This window comes from Cyprinodon tularosa, unplaced genomic scaffold (genome assembly GCF_016077235.1).
Source record: "Cyprinodon tularosa strain WSP-4 unplaced genomic scaffold, ASM1607723v1 ctg63, whole genome shotgun sequence".
NCBI lineage: Eukaryota > Metazoa > Chordata > Actinopteri > Cyprinodontiformes > Cyprinodontidae > Cyprinodon > Cyprinodon tularosa.
In genome coordinates, this window is record NW_024039374.1 from 1,000,772 (window position 1) to 1,024,895 (window position 24,124).

A 24,124-nucleotide genomic window follows, 5' to 3' on the forward strand; every position below is an offset into this window, starting at 1 on the left:
TATTGGCACACCTATTATATTGCTTTGATATATTTCACCCTCATGTCTATCTCCTTGCCAACATTTTCTTTTAACTTTGTTGCTAGCACACCTGAATGACACCACTGTGGGGCAATAAAAAAATATTAGCCTAAAAAATCACCAAGAAAATGTTCTCCAGACTTCTTCATAAACATTGATATAGGGAAAGAATTAATCCTTGCTTTTATTTATATATACTATTTATATATATAGCTGCAGGAATCAGAATTTATGACAGGAAACAATTTTCCCCTGTGGTGTTTAGTGTTAGGGTGCTTGAATTAACTGCTTCATTCAGCTTTCCTTCTTACAGTAACTGATGGAGAGATACAGGCTGGAGTCTTCTGCTGCTGTAGCTTCTCTGTTTTAGGTTTTGATGCTTCAGGCGTTCAGAGATGATTTCCTTTGCCTTGACAAGTTTATCTCTTATCAAATGTCTATATTCTATTCAATTCTGTTCTATTCTATTCTTTTTATTCATATTATAGTAGATCAGCAGATCCAACTAATTCAGCAATTTCATCTTTACCATATCCAGATTCCAAAATACATTAATTTGCATCCATTTGACTGGGTAATCCAGTATTGGCATAAATAAGCAGCGGAACATAAATAAAATAGAAATAACTGGTTTCACTATAGAATAGTCTTTTGTCAGTTGGAAAATAGAATATCAATCTTAAACATCTTGCTGTATTATTCCTTCACTTACAATACTTAGTTTGAAACTTTCCAACATATCACCTAACATGTACGGTAATATAATAGATTCCCAGTATATCCTAAATGACAGTAGAAGAGTATTTCTCAAGTTTTTTTTTTCTGCAACAGTAACATCCAATTGAAGGCAGATTGACAAGAAAGAAGAATGTTTCTCCATCCCTGTCTGTGCAAGGTCACTGTCCATTTCTATCACAGCACCTTCACATTGGCACACAACTGTTAGATACCTGCAGCTAAAAATAAACCTGGCAGAGCAGCTGTCAGTTGACAGCTGAAATGCCAGCATACAGGGAAATCATGTCTCCAGATAAACTACTTTTACTCTAGAATAAAAATTGTGCTATGTGCTTTTTGCTAAACAGAAACAATTATTCTTTTTTTCCATGTCCAGGTCAATTGTGCAATATGAAAATTTAAGATATAGAAGATTTAATTTATTCCTCTTGCATTTCAGCCATAAATGTCTAAACAGATGTCGTGTCATCAAGAAAGTCAAATTGTAAAATGTTGTTTATAGCTGTAATATATTGTAATATATATAGAAGAATAAGCTGTAATATATTGTGATGTGTGACTATTTATTCAGTACCACCAGCTTAGAACATTTATAGCAAAGTGTGGTCAATAAATGCAAAATAAAAATTATCAGTAAATTATACTTCTTTAAGTAACTTGCACATAGCAACAAACTATCAGGAAATATTATCATTTTAACTATTTCTTATGCTTCTTCCTGTACATATCAGCATTTGAATTGCTTTAGATATGATCACTGTTTATTTTGTTGACTGCTTTTTATCTTCCAGTATTATATATACAATTCACATTTAATTATTCTAAACCAAGTCTATCTCTATTGTTCCTAGTTTATCTTTTTTTTTAATAACTTTTCGTGGAAAAAAAAGTTACAAAAGGGTAAGAAACAGCAACTTTTGCCACACTGGTAAATCTGCTCCGATCGTAAAAAGGTTGCTCCTGAAAATGTAAATTAATAAATGTTCATTATCATTTAAATTTTTATCACTTCCCTTGTTATTTTCAGATTGAGCCTCTTTAAGCAAATTGGGTATGCAGTAAAAGAGCTAGAGTTTAGCTTCTGTCAATCTAAAAATGTATTTTAACTGTCAGTATATGTGTTTTACTAAAGGTCAAGAAACTATTATTGAGAACTTTGCAGAACCTTGCCCCAAATAAACCCCACCAAATCTTTTGAATAGTTACTAACATTCTAAAAGTGCTATTGATTTCAAACTTTATGCTATAAGAGACAATTTATCCTAAATGAAAGCTTAAAGGTAGAGTGGAGGATGTTCTTTTTCTGGGTGGATCATCAAAATAAGTGGTCCTCATAATTGTCAATCATTCTGGTGATATGTTTACGTTAGGCTGTTCTATGTGCTCGTCCCCATTTTTACTTACCGTCTATGATAGTTGAGAAACTGCAAATCTTTTTTTGGAAAGTAAGCTTGTATAAGTGATGCAGACAGCAACTTTTAAACAGAGCGTGTATGAGGAGAAATGGGCTCCTGCATGCTCTTGAACACGTTTAATAAGAAGGTACAGGGTTGTGCATGTGCATTTTTTTTTTTTTAAGTGGAGAGGGTGGATATTTTCAAATATTTGACAAAATCCTGAACTACCTTTAATTCTGCCTTCCACACATCAAAAATATAATTAATATTAAGTAATACTTGTCCAGCAGCGCTAATGTTAAATCCAAAAGTAGGTTGAACTGCAAAAAAAAAAAAAAAAAAAAAAAGTTTACACCAGTTCTCGTTGCTGGAAATGTTTTGTACTTCATTTAAACGACTTTCTCTTTTCAAAGCAAGTGAGGGAGGAGTCCAGCAGAACTTTCTAAACAGCTTTTAATCTCTTACAGTGTCAGTGCTGTTGATCGCCTTGGTTCCTCAGAGATGGTTTGGTGATATGCAACAGTTGTAAATTACATTGAAACTGATTGGGGATCAAGCTTATGAGCTGTATGTTTTCAAAAGTAAAATTCTGACGCCTCCCCCTCTGTCAGGAGTATTTTTCTCTCATTTGAATCTTAATGTGAATATGGATCTGCTGAATGGCTCATCTCAAAAAGTTTAGCACCCCACCAGCCTTGAATTGAGATGGTTCTCAGATGAAGTATACAACCCTTTTGTTGTAGAAAATACAATATAGATGTTTACACCCAAATGATGTATGTCCCTGGCAAATTTAGTTTAAAGTAATATTTCATTTTGACCTACATTTTTTTTTTTCTAATTGAAAGAATTGTTCATACTTTGAATTGGCACAACATATTTCCAGATAAGAATCTGGAAAAAAAGGATATGAAAAAGGAGCTAAAGATTAGGGTGATGGCAGGGATGTCTTCCAACCTCAAAGCCTTGGCAGAGCTCATCATATAAATAGATCATGAAACGAGCAGTTAAAATAATTGATTGATGGCCGTCATATCAATAAAGATTTTTTTATTTTTTTTATTTTTTTTACTTGTGATTTTATTGAGATGGTACTCAATACCAATAAAGATTTTTTTTGTATTTAATTTTTTTAATTCGTGATTTTAGACGTGTGCTTTAGAAATTAAAACAAAAGGCATTTAAAAAAAAAGATGACAGATGTTCGTCTCATAACAAAAAAAGATAAACACATAAAAGGTAGAATGCATACAATTTTAAAAATATACCAAGGGTATGAATAATTTTGAGTTTTAACTGTAAATAAGGAAAATGTTAATGCAAAGGTTTTTTTTCTGTACTTACTGTATTTTGACCACTACAGGGAATTATCTTGGAATCATGCTAATCTGTAATACTAGTTTACATGACCCTTCCTTTAATGATATGTACTTTAGTGGGTTTGTAATATACTGTGCAAACGATGAGTAGTTCTTTTCTCATTTGAACACTCAGTCAAGATAATTCGACAACTTCAATTCTCCCTCACAACAGAAACAAATAAAAAGGAGAGATGGAGAAATGCTATTGTCCACTCTGCAGCTCCAATATCTCAGTACATCTTATATCACCCCAGATTCTCATCTCCGCTATTTCGATTCCTTGTATCTCTTCCCCTTATCCTCCATATAACCTTCAGTACAATATTATTGTGCTATTCTCTTTAATAAATCTTTATCACGTGTCCCTCCATTTTCTCATCCCCAAAGCCTCTTTCTTTAGGTCTCTCTCCATCCCCCCACCTTCCTTCCACCACACCAATAATGAACCCATAAATTGAAGCAACACAGCAGTGGTTACAGGTCGAGGTTGGGGGTTGGGGGGGTAGGTTTAACAGAGGAGGATGAAGAGTAGAGCTGGGCTTGACAGAGAAGAGGCGACGGGTATCTGAGAGGAAATGGAACTAAGGAGAGACAGGGCAAGGATACATTTCTGCAAATAGGAGAACTGACAGGTCATCAGCTGTCGAAGGGAGAGAGCGAAACAGGAAAAACAGAGAATAGGTGCTGAGATGGAGGAGAAAGACACGGACAGGGCAAGGAGACTCTGTAAATTGGTTGTGGAATTAATTTGCACCAGGTAAGGTATAGCCTTGGAACATGCTAGCCTAGTCAGATGACAGGTCCTGTGGAAGGGAGACTGGTCACACTGGCAGCAGATGTTGGAAGGAGGACTAGGTTGCTGATGCTTTAGGAGAGGAGGTGATAGCAGAATGAACTGCAGTGGAAAAGGCAGGATGTGTGCTATGAAATAGGATATATACAGTGCCATGAAAAGTATTTGCCACCTTACACATTTCTTCTTTTTTGTTATTCTTTTGTCCCACTTAAATGATTCCAATCATTGAACAAATAACACTATCAGACTTGATGACCAGGGTAAATAAAAAATTCAGATTTCAAATGATTTAATTCATTAAGTGAAAAAAGCTTTTCAAACCAACTAGTCCTATGGGAAAAAATAATTTCCCACTAAACCGAATAACTGGCTATCATGTTTCAATCATAGCTACTTTTTTATATAAAATTCTAAGCCTTTTAGCCAACCCTTATTTAAAAAAATATTTAACTTCAGCTCCTTTGGAGGGCATTTGAGAATTAATGGCCACAATATGGTCATGCAACTGCATTAAAAAAAATGTAAGCCCAGACTTTGAATAGGCCACTGTAAAACCTGTATTTCTTTTTTCATCAGTGCAGAGGCAGACTTGCTGCTGTGATCTGCATGAAGTAAAAATGTGCTTGACAGCATGACTTTATAACAGCCATGGCCATTTATGTGGTTTACTGGAGTCCCAAAGTTTTAAAAAGCATTCTCGGTGCCTCTAAGACTGATAGATATCAATCACTTTGATTATCCTCTGGTCTTATATTTCTTAAGATCAGGATATGAATTTGTTCCTTTATATTTTACCTACTTCATGTTGTCAGACAGGTTCTATCTGAGTTCAGGCAGCAACTAAAAATGGGTGTGGCTAGTAAAAATGAATAAGGACACCAGTTTTATTTCATGATGGTATATGTTTGCATAAATAGCTCTCTCAGCTTAATTAGTAAAATCTTAATTTGAAAACTTCATTCTTTAATTACTCTGGACATCTTAGTCTAATATCAAAACTTGTTTGATGATCTGAAACATATTAGTGCAAGAACAAAAAAGGAAAAAGAGAAGAAATCTGTTTGGGCTATCTTTCCACAGAATCTTATGAGATAGAGATGAGGCCTGGATAGATGCACACGAAGCTTTATATGTACTGTGAAACACATGCAACCGCAATGTTACTGCAGTGGCCCCACTGGAATACCAAACAATGGTGCTGCTGGGTGCTGAATATAATTGTTTGTGTGTGAATCATCTCTTTGCAGCATTTCTAATTACTCTGGTGGTGCTGGACTAATACATATTGGCAGCACTGTAATATTCATTAGCAGATAAGATTTCTGTCTCAGCTGCAAATGAAAAATTTAGGGGGGGATTTTAATTTTACATCATAAACAAGCTTGCAAATGACTTTGGATGGGAGATAATATATTTTAGCTGAAGCATAAACTTCAGATTGATAGTGCTGTTGAATGTTTATTTCTCATTTCTGCTGCATAAATTTATCTCCATCATTAAAATGTAGATGAAATTACTTATTTACTTGGTTTCAGACTCCATAATCATTTCTCATATGTATATCTCTTTTTTTAGCTTAGAAGTTTTCACAGTACAGTTGACACCTGAAGCCAACGATGCTTAGAAACGACAGGAAGGGAGAGGAGGCAGGATGGGTGGAGCGGGAAATGAGTACTGTTGGCTGTGGTGCTCAATTTGCCATGCTGAAAGAGTGTTAAGCTGTATGGAGGCAAAACTGTGCTTAATACCATCAAAGCAATCAACACAGAGAAAAAAAAGGCAAATATATATAAATAGCAAAAAAGAGGTAGTTTGAAAACCAAGCCATGCAAAAACATCAAGAACTGCTCACATAAAGAAAATAAAAGGCAAATCTCATCAAAGCTGACTTTAAGGGAAAAAGAAAAAAAGAAAAGCCTGCAGAGCTGAAATAGAACCAAAATACAGTGAGACAAGCTGCTAATGTGTCCCATTAAAAACAAAAGATAACAATAACAACAATGATCATACAGAAATAAACAGCAGAAAGCGTTGTTTACACATGTGAAGGCATGTTGCCGTTACCTGAGCATAATACTCCAATAGCCCATCACCCCCCCTACTGAAAAGAGTCTTAACCTTTTCAGGTAATTTGGCTATAAGATGTTTTTTAGCTTTTGTTGTGCCATGTAATTCTACATCTGCTCAGGTAAAGGCAACTAGAGGCACGACAGCATGTTATGATGCTGGCTGTGGGCATGCTGTCTGAAGTCTCTGCCACCATTGTGCTTGGATCTACCCATTGCTGCCTTGGCTGCTTCCAGCTGATGTGCCACTATCTTGCTGTGTTTCCTCCAAAGACAGGAAACACAGGAATACCTCTTGCAGAAACCAAAATAACACTTTATAGACAGAGACGGTGTGATTTTCTCTAGTCCTCGTTAAGGACTCTCATACAGAGAACCTTCACATCAGATTCGTATCACCAAATACTTTTGAACTCATTTTTTTTCCCCCACACAGGAACAATCGTCCTATCAGTCCTACTTGTCAACAGATGAATTCTTCAAAGACTCTTATAAGCTTGTGAGTGAAGTTGCTTCCTGTGTTCTCAGGTTGTTTTTACCTCCCAGAAGGCTGAAAATGGCATCAATCTTTCTGTGTGAAGCAAAATCCCCCCAGTCTCAACTCAACAGCTACTTCTTAAGTTCTTCTTTTTACATATACAGCATTCTTTCTATGGATGCATCTAACGCTCATAAAAATCATTATATATTAATTTCATGCTTCTTTATCTGTAGCTGATAACATTTGAACATTTTTAGGTTTTGTCTTACAGGACAACACTTTTCTAAGTATTTTGGGCCTTTTAGTGTAAAATAATAACGCAACTTTGAAAAGTAGCACCAAAAGGTCTTTTCGTGGCATCATACCTCTACTACCATGTTTGACCATAGTGTTGGGGTTTGTTTTTCTTATGCTTTTTCAGAAATTTTATGCATAAGGCAGATAGATTTTGTTTTAGTCTCATCTGACCAGATCAGCTTTTTCCACGTGTTTGTTTTGTTCCCTACAAGGCTAGAAGCTAGAAGAACCTTAACTTCTTAAGCCTTCATTGCAAAAGTTTCTTTTTGAATTTGTGAAAGCGTGCATGACTAAAAGATGCCCTTTTAACAGAATCCCTCACTTAAGCTGTGGAGGTCTTCACCTCCTCAAGTTACCACAGGATTGACTGCTTAATGCACCTCTTGTCTGGACAGTAGATTTAGGTGGGCAGTCGTTTATCAATAGGTTAGAAGTTGTGCCATACTCGTTTCAATTGTAATGACAGATTTGAACAATAAATATTCAAAGTCTCGGTTGCACAGACAAATTCTTTTTAATTTTCCCTGCTACATTACACCTTGTTTAATGTTTGCTGACTAATGTTCTCTATGAAGCCTCTGTGGTCTTTTTAGCTTAGCTAGATTTATGTTGAAATTAAATTGCACACAGTCACAGACTCTTGTTTACTTATTACATGGTTGCTTGAAGTAGTTCATTGCAGTCGATTATATTTAGGGCTGCCAGTGTAAAGAGGAACAAAAATAAATGAAAAAAACATAAATTGTCTTCCCTTTCTGCAAAGTGCAAGGCTTCTCTTAGTTATCTATATTAAAGCAGTGCTAAAGAACTTTCAGTTTTGGTCGATTTCAGCTTCCCCAAGTGGACAAAAGCTGTATTGTTTGCCTGAAGGAAGACCTCATTTCCCATGAGAACCAGCGTGGTAGAGACCATAACGTGTTAAGACCTGATCTCTTGGTCGCCTGTAGTTAGATTGAGCAACGTTTCTGTTTCCAGGGGCAGCGTGAAAGCCGAAAAGCAATGAGGTAGAGAATCTAACTGTAGTGAAACAATGTCAGTTTAACTTTGGCTTTGTACTGTAGTCCTGCACCACCGCCCCCACCTCATCCAACTCGTTAGCAACTAATGTGCTGAAGAGTTTAGAGCCTTGAATCAAATTAATATAATGACGCAGGGCCGCTGGATGTAAATTTGAACAGGGAGAGCTGGGAAATTTTTTTATTTTTTATTTTTTTTGGCAAAAGACCTATGAGCCCATAGGCCAATTTAAGTTAAAACAAAAAATAAATACATAGATTGAGATTCATTTTTTTATTGTCATATAACTTCAGTGCAAGCAACCAGGGTCTGTAACACACAGACATCAATAATCACATTAATCATTAATCAGTTCTCAGGTGACTATATGCACTACTAATTAAACTTCACAATGAAAAAAATTTCCGTGCAGGAAATTTGAAACTGGATGTTGGCTGGAAGGGCCTGTCTAATCCAATCACCCTAGGTTGTGTGCTGAGACTGTGCCTGCCGTTGTACCTGCCATCAGAGGCGGTTAGACAGTCTCCTCACTCCGGCTGCTCTCCGTTGAGGTACTAGTGTTCTTCTTCACTGGTGGTGGTTTTCAAAAAAAAATCCAAAATAAGTTTCTGACGTTTCTCAATTCACAAGAACACATGTACAGACTCGTGTCCTCACCAAGTATGTTCTTGAGAAGAACACACGAAAGTATGGTCTCGTGGAGAACGGGAGCACGCAGCATAAATATGGGTCAATTGGAACAGAAGTGTACTTGTGATGTCACCACACGCTCCGCTCTTCTGGAGCTACATTTCATCTTGTGTAATTAATAGTCTCTAGATAATAATACATTCTTATTTTTTTCATTTAGTGGGGGATTAATAATTAACGAGGTCAGATAAACACAAATCAAATTAATATTTTGCCAAATAAAACAAAAAAATCACCATCAAAGCCAGCGGTACTTAACACACGGATATGCCAAGAGAGGGCTGCTGCAAACGGGCTGTGGTTAGCCCTGGCTGTGTTTAGCCTTAGAGGTCCGCTGGTTGCCACAGTTATGAAAATTACAAATTATGAAAATACTTTATGAAGGTTGAAAAGTTACTTATTATTGGTTTGAGTCCAGATAAAGAAGGCTCTATTTTGTGGAAAAGTTTGGCTGATTTGAATTATTTGACAATGGGACTGTATGGTTTTATGATCAATGAAGTTTTAATCAATAATGTTTATAGTCAATATCTTCAGTAATCTTGCAGTTTGTTTTAATGCAGAAACAATAAAATCTTGCCGCTACATGTTAGATGTCATTTTAATAGGATGTGTTATATGCTTGTCTGTCTCAGTATAATAGACTGGTAGCACTCCGGAGACCTTTACGTTCCTGATTCGTCCTCCTCTATCCTTTACTATGTGACTCATTTATCCGCAGAGCTGCCCTTGAGGCAGAACGGCATTAGGCAGGTGGTTAACACAGGAGAAAAAAGCCCTTTCAATGTCATGTCACTGTGTCATAAAGTATGGCACAGCCGGTGACCGGGCCATCTTCTCCAAGAAATAAATACACCGCCATCTTCCTTTTCAGAGTGTAATGGTCTGGATATTACATCTCCTATGGGACATTACGATCCACAGATAATAAATCCACCCTACATTATGTGTGTTTGTTTGTGTATTTCAGTGTGTATGTAACCATCCTAACAAGTGCTGAATGTGGAGGTGTACATTGTTGAACGTGTGCCATCTAGCTTGTTTGCTACTTTCTGTCATGGGTATTTTTGTGCAACACATGAGGCAATTTGTCCCCAAGAGAGAAAACCATCCACCATCTCTACACTTCGTCAGCTGGAAGCAGTAAGACAGCCGTAAATCTCAATTACTTAACCCCCCCTTCCATTTCAAGTTCCTACCCCTTCCTTTCATTAGCCTGTTGCCACAGGACCTAAATGACTGATTTCTGTTCCAAGGCTTACCATTGGCTTCAGGTTGAGTCTGAGAGGGTACTGCCACGTAGGACTCCTCCCCTTTGTCTGAACTCATGGGGGGCTCCTTCCGCCCCAGGGGACCATCTGCTGCCTCAGGCAGGGCCGAGGTGGGAAGTGAAAGGGTGTGGTGATGATGATGGTGGTGGCCTGCCGGACACAGCACAGGTTAACTCATGCTCAGAGCAGACAAGACCAAGGTCTAGTGCACACTGGCACAGACAGGCCAGCTGGGTTGTTTTGTCTCTCTCTCCCTCTCTCTCTCACACACACACACACGCACATCCACACACCCTTCTACAGACACCACATAAACTCACACATCCAGTCCCAAGCTTTGTAAACATAAACTCAGACAGCTGCAGGGCTGTGGGGTTTAACAAGGTGCTTCCATTGTGACCCTTTGTTGCTCATTAGCAATTACATATGTGTTTCTAAGGATTGACACGTTTCATCTTCCTGACATTTCCTACGTCTTTATCCCCCCTCTGTTCTGATTGACATGTCAGATCTCCGCTGGGCCTGTCACATGATAATTTCTTCACTGTAACAACAGGGTGCCTCTCTTTCATATGTAGGACAAAAGGCAAACTTTCTCCCCACCAGTCCTGTTGAGGATTCTGCCTGTAACTCCTCTTCAACTACAAAGGGGGCTTTACTCTGAACAGTTTTTTCTCTGCCATTTTGTGTGCATGCTTTTTTTCATTTAAAGTTTTTGATTAAATTTGTGGCACAGCACATTTCATCTTTTTTGTTGGGAAAGAAAAGTTGGAGAAAAAGAAAATTTGCAGACCAAGAAAACTGATCTCAAACTTGCAGAGTACCTTATAAATCCGAAACCTTATAAAGCCGCCATACTGCTTAAAATGATATTTTTCCCTCGTGTTGAGATTTTTGTGAAAAGCCAAAACAACCTATCTAAATATCTGGACTAATACATGCTTTTTCAAAGTCTATTCCAAATACAAATGTAAATGGTCCTAGAAATACACCGTGATGTACGTACAGTAGACTGGCTTAGGATAGGGGTGTCCAATTTCAGTCATCAAGGACCATTTTCCTTTGTGTCTCTGCTCCCGTATAGCTGATTCATGTACCAAAATAAACTCTTTACATGTTATAAACTTCCAAAGCAGCCTGAAACTTCAATATTAATTTGCTTCAGATTTTTTGTTGAACATGCAAGGCACCTGCACTTTAGGACCAACATTGGACAGCGAGGATTTAGATCAAAACATATTGTTTTTTTAAAATGGCCTAATTAAAGCACATTGGCAATCTGTGGCAAACAATGCTGAAAACAATGAGCAAAGATTTCATTATCTGGTGTAGATGTGTAAAGCATCTGAAACTGCAATTAGAACAAATAGTGGTTTTACAAAGCATTTCACCAGAGGGGTTGAAGACAAATGCACACCACGCATTTTAAATCTTACTTTAGAAAACAGTAGCTAAAAAATTGATTTCTCAACATTTTATACTATGCGTCTGTCTTTTACATAAAACCATGTAAAGTAAAAAATGTGATAAACTTCTAGGGATATAAACACCACTTTAAAAGGCTCTCTTAGCTATTCCCTTTTCCTGCAGGTGATGAATCACGCATATCTCTCTCCTGTTGATATTCAAACATATTTCACGCAGTCAGTTTCCCTCCATCCGCCTTTCTAACACTTCTCATTGTATTTCATGAGCAGAATTTATGCATAAGCTTTGTCTGACTCTTTTTTTTTAACCGTCACAATCACATTACCATCCCACATGGTTACAGTTAAGCCACCCTTCACACTTTGCTGAAGCTATATATGGTATATAGCATAATCTATTTAAGCTACTTGGTAAAGAGGGAAAAAAAGAGTGCCTCCCTCAATTAAGAGCAGAGACACTTTTATCTACATCGGCTCGGTTACTGCTTTTGACAAGCCTTCTCCATAGAGGAGGTGACAGCATAGGAGTGTGTGTTTGTTTGAGGGTGTGCATGTTCAATGTGTGTTTATGCTGTTAAGTAAGGGAGGCTACACCAGGATGCTGCACATAACAGAACCCCCCAGCAACACCCACCTTCACAGGACACCACTCAAGGCCTCCTCCTCCTCTGTGTGGCGTGGCAATCATTAAAATGATTTATTTAACTATTGGCCCAAGGCTGAAAGATTAGTGTGACAGGCCTATTTTATAATTCATATCGCCACCAACAGGAGAAGTGCAATCCAGGCAGATGACACACATATATTGAGCCCAGACACTCTGTGCTCCTTCCGAGATCAGTAGCGGTTGGGAAAAAAAAAAAGGTTGTCTTGTCTCAAGTTAAAAAAAGATGAGATTTTAGCGGCTGAAATAATTTATCTTAAAATCCATATCAACCACCAACAGATAGGATGAGGGTTTCAGGAAATGGCTGAGACTGCGTCTGGACCCCCCAAACTAAGTGTGAGTGTGTGCTCGTGCCTCAAAACACACATCTAAGCCTCTGGGAGCATATTGTACAGTATGAGGGGGTGCACACCAACAAAGATGCTTTTTGGATGACCCTGGATCTCCAAAAAGAAGGAGAATCACAGTGGGAGTACAGCCACAGGGGGGTGAGTGAGAGGGCTTGTTGGAGAGACTTCAAAATATCTATTCTCGTCATTCTGCAAGGATCTGACCGTTTTGATCTGGCAGCTGCGAGGCACTATGTTTGTAATAGTCTGTTTGAGAGAGTGGAGAGGGATTCACAAAATAAAGCTAATTTGTCCTCTGATTTGTTAAAACTAATCTTACAAATTACATGTGGTTTTATATCACATGATATCAGGGGTCTACACATTTTCATGATGAAATTCAAAAATTTTCTTGAATCTATAGTTAAAGGTTAGACTTTAAATATAGAGTGCGTATAAACCAAATATGTTAATAGAATGGATGTATTGATGTATGATGGATGGATGGATGGATGGATGGATGGATGGATGGATGGATGGATGGATGGATGGATGGATGGATGGATGGATGGATGGATGGATGGATGGATGGATGGATGGATGGATGGATGGATGGATGGATGGATGGATGGATGGATGGATAGAGAACATTAGACAGCAAATGTAGTTAGAACAAATAATAAGTTTCTGAAGCAGTGTAGGAACCCTGTTATATTGTGATAGATTAGGAGAGCACACATATTTAACCCGCATCAATTGCCATCGTCATATCACCCACATTAAATGACCATGTAATCCTTCTCCTGATTGGTCATGCATGCACTGCCGCAGAAATAAGTCATTGAGTGTACCTTGGGGCTTTTGGCTCAAGAGCGGCTGACTATTCCCAGATTGGCATCCAGAGTGTGAAAAAAAAAAAAAAAAACGAACTAAAATACCATAGACTCATTTGCCAATTTTTCTTTTGTAGATCACAAAATAACTTGGCATGGTGTAAGGACCTCTGCTTTTCTCTTCAATTTTTGGTGGTCTTTTTGGACTATTCCAATTTTGGTTTACTGGGACAATTGCGGTTAAAAATTGAAAAATTTACTCACAAACTGAGCTTTTGAAGCAATGACTTTTGCATTTTAAATAGCATAACAAATGCTATAAATACTGGTATAATGAAATTGAAAATTCAAAAGTTTTATTTCCTTAAAAGATATTTAGTTTGTTGTAGGCCAATTTTCATTTATATAATAATAAATATACTATATATCATAATTCAAGCACTATAAAGAACCAATCTTTTGCCAAACTGGCTCTTAGCTCATATAGCATTAATGGCCCTAAAACACAAGGCTACTGTATGTGGTGTGACTGACAACTGGCTCTCTCTATCTAGAAATGTCTAGAGCTCACAGTGAGGAGCTCTCCCACAATCAAAGCCTTTAACCACTGACAACCAGATCCATCCAATTAACAAAGCAAAGGTCATGGCTAATCAATGGAGCACCACAAGGGAAGGAGGAGGATGAAGCTACAAGAACACACTTAGGGGAGAAGGTTTAATAAACTAAAGTAATCAGACCTAAAGGAGAATGATTGTGATCTCCTCTATCTTTATTCTATACACCACAAGGAGCTACATGAGTAGAGTGTGAAAGTGACCGACTTTCATTACCTTCATAGCCAGAAGGGATGTCTATCAAAAAGAAAGGAATAAAATCAATTCAGTTAAAACCTGGAGTCATTAATGACCTGCCTTTACGCATGTGGGAGGAGTTTTAATTTGCTTGAGAGGGGATGAATGACCAGGCTGATGAAGAGGTGTGGCTCAAGTTAAAGATTAAAGGGGAAAAGGATGGGGCTTCAAACTTTAATCTGATTGCCTGTGAGGTGCATGAGGAACACTTACCATTCAGTGCCACAAATGTATCTGCAAAGAAAAAGAAGGGAAATGAAAGGAAAGCTGTTATTGTGGGCAATAAAGGGGGCTTATATGCCTAAACATGATGGAAAGCCATGACTTTTAAAGTAATTTGGAATGGGCTGGCAGCTCAATATTCTCTTTTCGTCCGATCAAAGGGCATTAATCAGGCCTCTATGGCTGATGAGGGTACAATGCTTTGGGTTAGACTATAAACACTCCAATGAAAGGAGAGAATTATAGCCTTTATTTACTCTGTAATTTACTGATCTGTTTCAATGTCAAATAGGGTTTGAAGTTTGAAGAGAATATTAAGAAGGGGAATCACATTTGCAAGTCTTTACAGTTACAGTGCTTTAGACCTGAAAGGATCAAATGTACTGTTGTGAAGTTTTAGGAATCAAAGCTAGCTTTCAAGAGTTGAGGCTGGCTTTGAATAAACTAACTCTGTACTCCAAGAAATGGGCCCTGTGACATTTCACTTGTACATACTCAGCGTGCTGTCAAGTTGTTTGTGTTTTTGAGGAAATTCTCAATAAATAACCCCGTTTTCACCCAATTGGACACGACATGCTATTGACCAAGGGGACCAGAGAAACAGTGGGGAAAGGACACAAGAAGATGAGAGCTGCAAGGGACAGATGGATGGAAGAGGCTTGAAAGAGAGAATTGTAAAGCAGGAACAGACGGAAGAGGAAAAAGGTGACGGTACCAAAGGAGGAAACAACGGGTTGAGAGGTGGGGGGGAGCAGAGTTACTAGAGAAAAGAGGAGGAGTGGTGTTGGTGAGGGAGTTATGGAAAAGTGGAGGAAAGATAAGAGTGAAGAGGGTTTGCTTACTTTGGCAGTCTCCCAGGCCATCTGTGTTACCATGCTCCACGTCCTGCTCGAAGGCTGATCTGCGGGGAACAGAGACATCACGGTCAGCGGTGGAAAACAGGGCAGGCCATGCACACAGGCTTGCCACACCTAACACAGCCATGGGAAAGCTCAAACAGAAACACCATCAGAGATAGCATACGCTGGAAACACAGTTTAAACTACAGAGTCCTATGCAACACTGAAAAACAAAGAACACCTGGCAAGCACCCCAGAGACCTGAATCAGTGATAATACAGACAGCAAACAGGAAAGTAAATGGCTAGAAGTAAAGCTGTTGCAAGGATTGTTTAAAATAGTCATGCTTTATGTATTATGCTGGTATGTCTTCACAGCTACTTTAATATATCTCATGGCAGTGGTTTTCATGCTTTTCTGTGTTGCAACTGCATGTTAGAAAACAGAAGAAACCAGAAGAAAATGTACTTCATGGTGCACAATTATTTCTTTATTCCAAGGGAACGATTTATCCTATTGAGGCAAAAGCTTGAGTGAAAACAGAGATCAGATTAAATCATTAATTTTCTCAAACCTTGGCAGATCAGATACCCTTCCATAATATGTATTAGATAATGTCAGTGGTTGGTTCACATTATTCTAGAGAAGGTCAGCTCCTTTTACACTCCTTTGCATTGTTATATCTACAATGCAAACCAAATATAAAAATTATACCTGGAAGATTAGCACTGGGACTTAGAACTGAGGCCATGTAGAAAAAGGGGTAGGAAAATACAGGGTAGGTGATATACTATTCTAAGAGCTGGGTCTTCAAAATCAAATCAGTGAATTTATTTGCAGTATTGCCATGCTAGTTTACAATTCCAGTCATCTTGAGGCACTTGACAGATTCAAGATCAAATCAGACAGATCGGTTTGAAATATTGGTATCTAAGGACACTCGACAGATTGCATTCACTGCTGCCAACCTAGAGACTTTGTCACTTTATTCTGTATTTTTTTAGGCCCTCTTGCAAATTATTTTTTTTTAAAGTGACTAGTAACCAATTAGGCAACTTTTTCTTCTGATGTAAAAGACTTTGGGAAAAACAACTGAAAGCACTAATGACTCTAGTTACTCCCCTAAGCGAGCAGCAGGTGCTACTGTGAGTCCCTCCCCCTCTGAAAGCATATATGGTCAGTTTCAGCAGACACTATTCAGGCAAACCCTACCTGCAGACAGAGTAGAAAGGAGGCTGGCTCCAGTCTGTTTACCCACTGGAAATGAGATACACGTGTGCAAAGCAGCAGCTCATCCTGCCATGAATTACAAAGTGGGATGTAAATATAATGTAAATATGATTTTATTTATGTGATTTCTTGTTCATTTTCTCTGAAACTGTTTCACTAAATCTCTGTATTTGATTCGCACACAACCACAGTCACTTATTAAACTCATCAGCTTCTATAACTTTGTGTTTGTTACTTTTGATACTATAAATACATTTATTTATGTAGTTTGAGTTCAGGCAGAGCATTGATAAATATTTTAAATGATTAAATTCAAGTGTAGTTTTAAACATAATTAGATTGTCTTAAATGAATTTCTGCTGCTCTTAACTTTGATATTCTTCTCTCCTACAACCTGGATCAAAGCATGACCAAATATGCAAATCAGGTCATTAGTCATCTAGCGACTTCTAGCAATGTTTAGGACAGCCAACATTGACATTCCTTACTGAGAAGTCGATTGTATGGAGTAAACGACACTATGCAAGTGACCAGGAGAAGCAAATTCTGCAAACCAGTAAGTCAATGCAATCAGCTGGATTTCCTTAGATAGAAAACGTTCACCAATCTGGCATTTGGATTTGATTCAATTGTCTAGCTAAAGTGCCTTGAGATTATGTGTGTTATGAATAGGGACTATATAGATAAATTGAACTGAATTTACTAATAAAAAAGCACAAACTGTTCTCTATTTCACATTAGAACAATACATGGTTTATGATTCAAATAGCTAGCGAATAAATGTGTTAATTTTATATTTTTCACTATTTATACTCAGTTAAATTGGGCTGTTCTGCTGCCTTTATTATCAACACCAGTCAAATAAAAAGGAGAGCAATTTATATTTTTTTATGTTTCTTTATTTTTTTTTCTTCAGTCCTTTACATTGTGCAATGTTTTCCCATGTATGCACCATCTGACTTTATCTAGCCTCAAAAGTAATGTGATTGTGTAGCTACGATCACATGAGGTGAGAGCAGAGCAGTGGGGGGTAACCATGCTTAAGGGCCATCATATGACACAGAGTGAGAAATCTTGGGTTATGTTATTTTCTGTTGCAGTCCACACTGAGCCCTGTTTTCTCCCTGAAAGACCACCAAGCAAGCTGTAAGGAGATCAATGTAACAGAGCGTACCAACTGTCAACCAAAATCACAGTCACGCATGATATTTTTTTATGGCCCATCTCAACTCTTTCCCCTGCACTCCCCCTCCGTCCTCTGTCCATCCACCCATCTCTCATCTTCCCCACCCTCCAGTGGTCTCAATCATAGCATAAACGGAGATTTTCCCTTGTGTGGAAAAATACAGACCTCACAAGCTCAGGTAATTTTTTAAGACCTAAAGCGTTCTATCATCTCTAAGACAGCCAAAGCCACTACACTGGTATTGGTACAATGCCAGAAGATGCAACGATGTTTTGTGTGCATGTAAAAATATTTTCATCCATTAAAAACAACAATAGCAGAATAATATCAAAGAAAGCAAACTTCTACAGAGGCGGGTATAAATAAATGCAGATGAACAGCAGACAATCTTTATAAAGATAAAATAAATATTTCATAAAAAAGAAAATATCATGAGATGTATCATGTTCAATTCCTGTTTTGACTTGATAAATCTTTTTAACCTCTCAAAACCCACCAGGTTTCCGGCGCACCATTTCCAAGCGTTTACAACTAACAACTCAGAACGCATGAAAATTGCACCGGTAAAATTTTTACCAATATAGACATGTTAGACATCGTTGGAAACCCATTATATTATATCATATTATATTATTATATTATATTATATTATATTATATTATATTATATTATATTATATTATATTATATTATATTATATTATATTATATTATATTATATTATATTATATTATATTATATTATATTATATTTATTATATTATATTATATTATATTATATTATATTATATAATTATATTATATTATTTGATAAAGCTTATAGTTAGAGTGGCTCAGGTTATCCTGAGCTATCTCTATAGTTATGCTGCTATAGGCTTTCATAGTCTCGTCTGTTCCTGTTTGGCTGTGACACCACCCTGGAGAGAAATACCATCTGTGCCGCTGCCATCAACACCTTTGTTTATAGATGTTCAAGATCAGCCTGTTTTTCAGTGTAGTCCTGTTTCTCTGACTGTGACTTGCTGGATGTGCTCTATTCATCCTCTGACATGATAGCTGGCTCAGAGCTCATCTGCCTGCCTGTGTGTTTACAGTTTGCTTTTGTATCTCTGCTTCATTCTCTATGTCTGCCTCTGTCTCCTTGAACCCCAGTCGGCCTTGGCAGATGGCTGCTCAAACTGAGCCTGGTTCTGCTGGAGGTTTCTTCCTGTTAAAAGGGAGTTTTTCCTCTCCACTGTCACTACAAGCATACTTAGTGTGAGGGATTGCATTTGAGTCAATGAGTCGATGCAATCAACTGGTTTTCCTTAGATAGAAGACTTACATATTGGACTGTATGATCTGGTGAACTATAAAGTGCCTTGAGATTATGTGTTGTGAATTGGCGCAATACAAATAAACTGAATTGAATCAAAGGAGCCAGGAACAAGATATGGGGAGGCTGCATCTCCTTGCAAAATGTATTTTTATCAAAATAAATTGCACATGTAATTAAGTGCCTCTTTTTTGAAAAATGTGAAGATGAAGCCAATACTATTTGGCAAAGGGCAACATCTTTGTAGGTTTTGTTAGAGTTACCATGCCCTTTCAATTATAAGGTGATGGATTGAGCAGCAGTGTAAGATGTTTTAAGCTATTGTTTGTAACTTAATAGTGCTTTAAACATATCTACGACTTCAACATGGTCTTCATGATGCTCTTGTTTAATATTATTCTCTGAAAAAGCTTTCCAAAAACAGTTTTATTAAATAAAGAGCTACATATCGAAGTCATAGAGTTGCATTGCATTTAAGGATAATAGAGTAAAGATGTCTGATTTACATGCAGGCTACTATCATTTTTAACACTTTTCAAGCATGCAGTAAGAATCAAACCATTTAAGCAGGAACATTGAATTGTCATGTTCACAATTTGTTCCTTTCTTACATAAAAATCTTTTTAAAGATCCAGCACTAGACATTAAGAGTGGCATTCTTGCTTCATATCTGAAGATTCAGTTAATCTGTTTATCTGATTTTTTTTATGCTTAAATATTAACACAAAGCTGAGACAGAATTTTAAAACTTGCTGAGTGCCGATAAAGTCAAAGCATGTCTGGTATCTGACAAAAACCCATATAGACATCGACACTTAATCCTGCTCTGGCTTGAAATGCTGTGCATTTCTGACAGTTTTTTGTCATGGTTTCCAGTATTCGTTTATGTTAAGATTACCGACTGTGGTGAGATAAACATTAAACGGTTCAAATCCAACTGGATTAAAGATTAATTAACTATAAGCATTTCTTTTATAGATGTAGTATCTGGGCTTTAGTTGGCACATATAAAGAATAAATGTATGAACTCCGAGTTAAGGAGGTCAAACCCATAGTGGTTTAATTCCTGAATGAGCAATGCAGTGTTAGAATGCAACACTACAGACAGTCCGTTTAGGGTTAAGAGCCCCCTGCAACCATACAGTGTAATACATATTTAAATCACACAGAAGATGCACTCCAGAAAGCTGGAGGGAACCAAGAATGCTGTTTAATATTTATCACCTGGCATAATTTAAGATTATTATGCTAGATGAGAGGTTTGTGTAGAGGGGACATGGTTGGTGGAAATTTGGGTCAAGCAGAATTGTTTTAATTATTTATAATAGAGTTTAATAACTGGAAAGCAGCAAAAATACTATACATACAGTAAGACTTAAATATGTTTGTTGGTCCCCTAAAACTGTCGTTTACCTTTTTTGATTACATTTTTCACTTCACTGGGTTACAAACCAACATATGGTTTCATGTTATCTGAGTGTTTTTATCAGATAGGTTGATTACAGCAACACAACCTTGTAGCTACTTTATAATGTACTGACAATTCAGAGTCAGGTGCAATTATATGCATGAGAAAAAGGGGTGACCAGGGACCATATTGTAAGACTACAGCACAAGCTGTTTGCAGGCAGTAGGTATAAGAGGCATAACTACACATGGGAAAGCTGGCACGCTAGCATTGGAGCCAGATGGAAGAAGTAAAGGAGGGGAGGCTTGAAAGAGAAGAAGAGTGTGCTGGAGGAATATAGAGGAATAAAAATAGATACACAGGCAGGATTGGACAAAGGAAGGTAAGGCAAGAATCTTGGATGTGAAAAAAAATTCAGACCTCTTCCCATCTCAGTCCAAATCATAATCTATCAGAATAAATCATTTTTCCTCCTATCTTGAAATTATTGCTCTAAATAAAGTTTCTGTGCAACTAGATTGCCTGGTAGTGAATAACAAAAACATTTAAAATTTTCAATTAAAAAGCCTTTACATGTTTTTTTGTGGCTTTAAGATCATTACAGCCCTAGTTCTTATGAGCAGGCTTGACCTGTTTGCCATTCCTCTGTGCAGGTGATAGGGATCTGGCTTGTAAAGCACCGTCTTTCTGGCGCTCTCTCTTTCTCGCTCACTGGCTGGCTCCACTCTCTCCACGTTTCCCTAACGGATATGCTCTTGCTCTCCTGTTGCTCTGCAACTGGGATGTTTATTTCATCATGCATATTTGAGTTTTTTTTTTTTCCCTCGACTTTAAATCGCTTATACATGGTTTTGTTTTTCTATGCTTTACCTTCATTAAATGTTATGCACCTTTACTTGTCACTTGGTCTCCCTTTATTTCCTGCCACACTGAGCCAGTAGAAGCATATTAAGGGCTTTTCTGGGATCCAGGAAACTAATTTATACAAAACTATGTGTAAACAATGTAAGGTAAAAAACAAAAACAAAAAATAAAGGACAAACTCAAATGTGCATAATGAAGACTAGGCTAAGCAGCATATATATATATATATATATATATATATATATATATTTATATATATATATATATATATATATATATATATATATATATATATATATATATATATATATATATATATATATATATATATATATATTAGTGCTGTCAAAATTATCGCGTTATTATCGCGTTAACGCAAGGCCATTTTAACGGCGATAATTTTTTTAACGTGAGATTAACGCTATGTGGTTTTATGGTACAATTTTCCAAGTACATCCCGCTGCAGCCTGCGGGAAGGCGGGGCTATTTTCCCTCAGTCTATGCATTTTCCATAGGCTTCGAGAGCGGGCCTCCTCAAGGGAAAAAGACGCTCATACACTGGGTGACGCTAGTGCCTTTTCTTTAAGCCCCACCACCAACAAACAAGTTGAGTGTCTGGTAACTAGTAGCAACCTGAAATACGCTGAGAAAACAGATTACTGAGGTGAAATGGAATCTGCTACGGCACACTTGCCGTCTGTGTACGCCACAGGTCGGTATCGTGTGTGTGTGTGTGTGTGTGTGTGTGTGTGTGTGTGTGTGTGGGTGGGTGGGTGCTTGTGTGTGTGTTCTCATTTTTGTTAAGAGGCTGAAAAGACTACCTCCATCTAGTGATGTCGGTCTATTGATTATGATGTATTGATTGAAAATTGTTCATTATTACCTTGGTTAATTAACATCTATTGTTAACTACTGCATTTTATAGCAGTAGGGTAAAATGCTTGTCTTTGTTCAAAAGACTGTATTAACTGTAAAGACTGTCTTTTACATCAGCCTGTTTTCAGGGCCTTTTTTTGGCTACATATTTGTTATTTTTGGCATAAATCAGTATCTGTGACCTGTTTTCATTTTAAAAAAAGAACATTGGCACAAACCTAGCCTGTATGTATTTTTTTGTATGTCATCGAGAGTATTTAAATGATTTTCAATCAGGAAAAAAATGTGCGATTAAAATGCGATTAATCGCGAGTTAACTCAGGCATTGATGCGATTAATCGCGATTAAAAAAATTTAATCGATTAACAGCACTAATATATATATATATATATATATATATATATATCTTCTGCCACATTCCCATCAGCTGTGCAGAAGAGGAGCTCATAAGGCCTAGGACTGGAACAAGGACAAAATTAGAATTCAACAACCATAACTTGTGCAATATATACAACATCAAAATCTGAACTGAAATAATAGTCATTTTAAAAATGGTAGCAGCTCTCTGCTCCTTTTTCAGCTTTACTGTGCAAACTTCATAGAGACTAATGTTGTCACACCTTCTATATCTTCACTTACATGTAAACACAGCAACAGGAAACGCTATTACAGATCACTGAAACCATGCTTTTAATACTTATTGGAAGCACAGGAAAAAGAATAATCCCAACATCTTTGTTTTGTGTTTTGTTTCATCTTGTGACCATAGAAGTAATGTGATCTCTTAATACCCTAGTTTTGGATCTTTCCAGTAAAGTGGAAAATCTGTCAAAATAGTAAAGGAATAATGGCCCAATGGGAAGAGTCTGTAGGCTTATACATGTTCTGTGTTCATGAGGCCTGGTAGCATGCAAGACCAGTTGGTTTAAAGGAGAGGAATCAAACTCATTCAATGTCAAAAAGCCAGTAGGGCACTGGCTCCTTTTTATGACTTCATCTATGAGATGTTTTTTCCCACCACAGACCTTCACACGCTGTTTGTTCATGAAAGTATAATCTGGCTCTGTGTCATAACTACAGCCACAAAATTATAGCTGCTGAGGCCATCAAACTTTCCCCGGCACTGTACCCAACCCCAAGCTTTGAGCAAATAACACTTTCCTTCCATTCATCTCTGCAACAGCCCCGCCACTACAGGCTGCTGCATTTACACACTGTGAAATTGAACAAATAGACAGGGGAATGGCATATATTACCAAAGAAGTGGAATCTGAATAGTTGCGTAGAGGTTTGATGTATTGAAATTAAGTGTGTAGAATAAAGCATTGATACCTATAAATGTCAGATGATGTTTAAATGCAGAGGAGGATGTTAGATGTATAAGCATTCAGAAGAATTTCTGAATGCTTAAAGAAACACTCTATAACCTTTAGCCACTCCAGGTTAAGTCCCTGTTGAAAGAAACTAGCAACACTACGCTGTCACAGCTGTTGTTTTTTTTTTTTTTTTATTTAGAAAGGCATATTTGGGTATGTGCCAAGTACTGCATTTTAACCTTAAAAATCATTTAAATAGATATTAAATTAAGATAATACTTGAGTCAAATGTTAAGCAGACTTGACCCAAGAAAGGCCAAACCTTTCCCTACCAAGGGATTTTTATGTGTCAGTAGCGGACTTTAAATCATAGACCAGAATAATCACATTGAGGGTTCCTCAAGGCTCCATTCTGGGGCCCCTCCTATTCAATATCTACAGGCTCTCCTTGGCTCAGATTATAGCAGACAACAAGATTAATTAACACAACTATGCAGATGACTCACAGCTTTATATCACAATGTCACCAGGTGACTATGAACCCATCAGAGGGTTGGCTAGATGCTTAGAACATATCAATATGTGGATGCACCATCATTTTCTCCAACTGAATAAAAACAAAAGTG

The 24,124-nt window shown here is 37.4% G+C and overlaps 1 protein-coding gene across 4 annotated transcripts in view; it reads right to left on the minus strand.

The window, feature by feature from the left end:
* The window catches only part of sema6a (sema domain, transmembrane domain (TM), and cytoplasmic domain, (semaphorin) 6A), a 150,286-nt gene that overhangs the window by 13,960 nt on the left and 112,202 nt on the right, over positions 1–24,124 (minus strand). For 2 of the 4 annotated variants that reach the window (XM_038308112.1, XM_038308113.1), the window contains exons 16-19: positions 15,310–15,368; positions 14,459–14,479; positions 14,225–14,245; positions 10,127–10,285 (exon numbers count right to left, since the gene is read on the minus strand). In XM_038308112.1, coding sequence (XP_038164040.1) covers positions 10,127–10,285; positions 14,225–14,245; positions 14,459–14,479; positions 15,310–15,368 — 260 coding nt within the window. The remainder of the gene's footprint in view (positions 1–10,126; positions 10,286–14,224; positions 14,246–14,458; positions 14,480–15,309; positions 15,369–24,124) is intronic. The other 2 variants (XM_038308114.1, XM_038308115.1) reach the window with 2 other exon arrangements.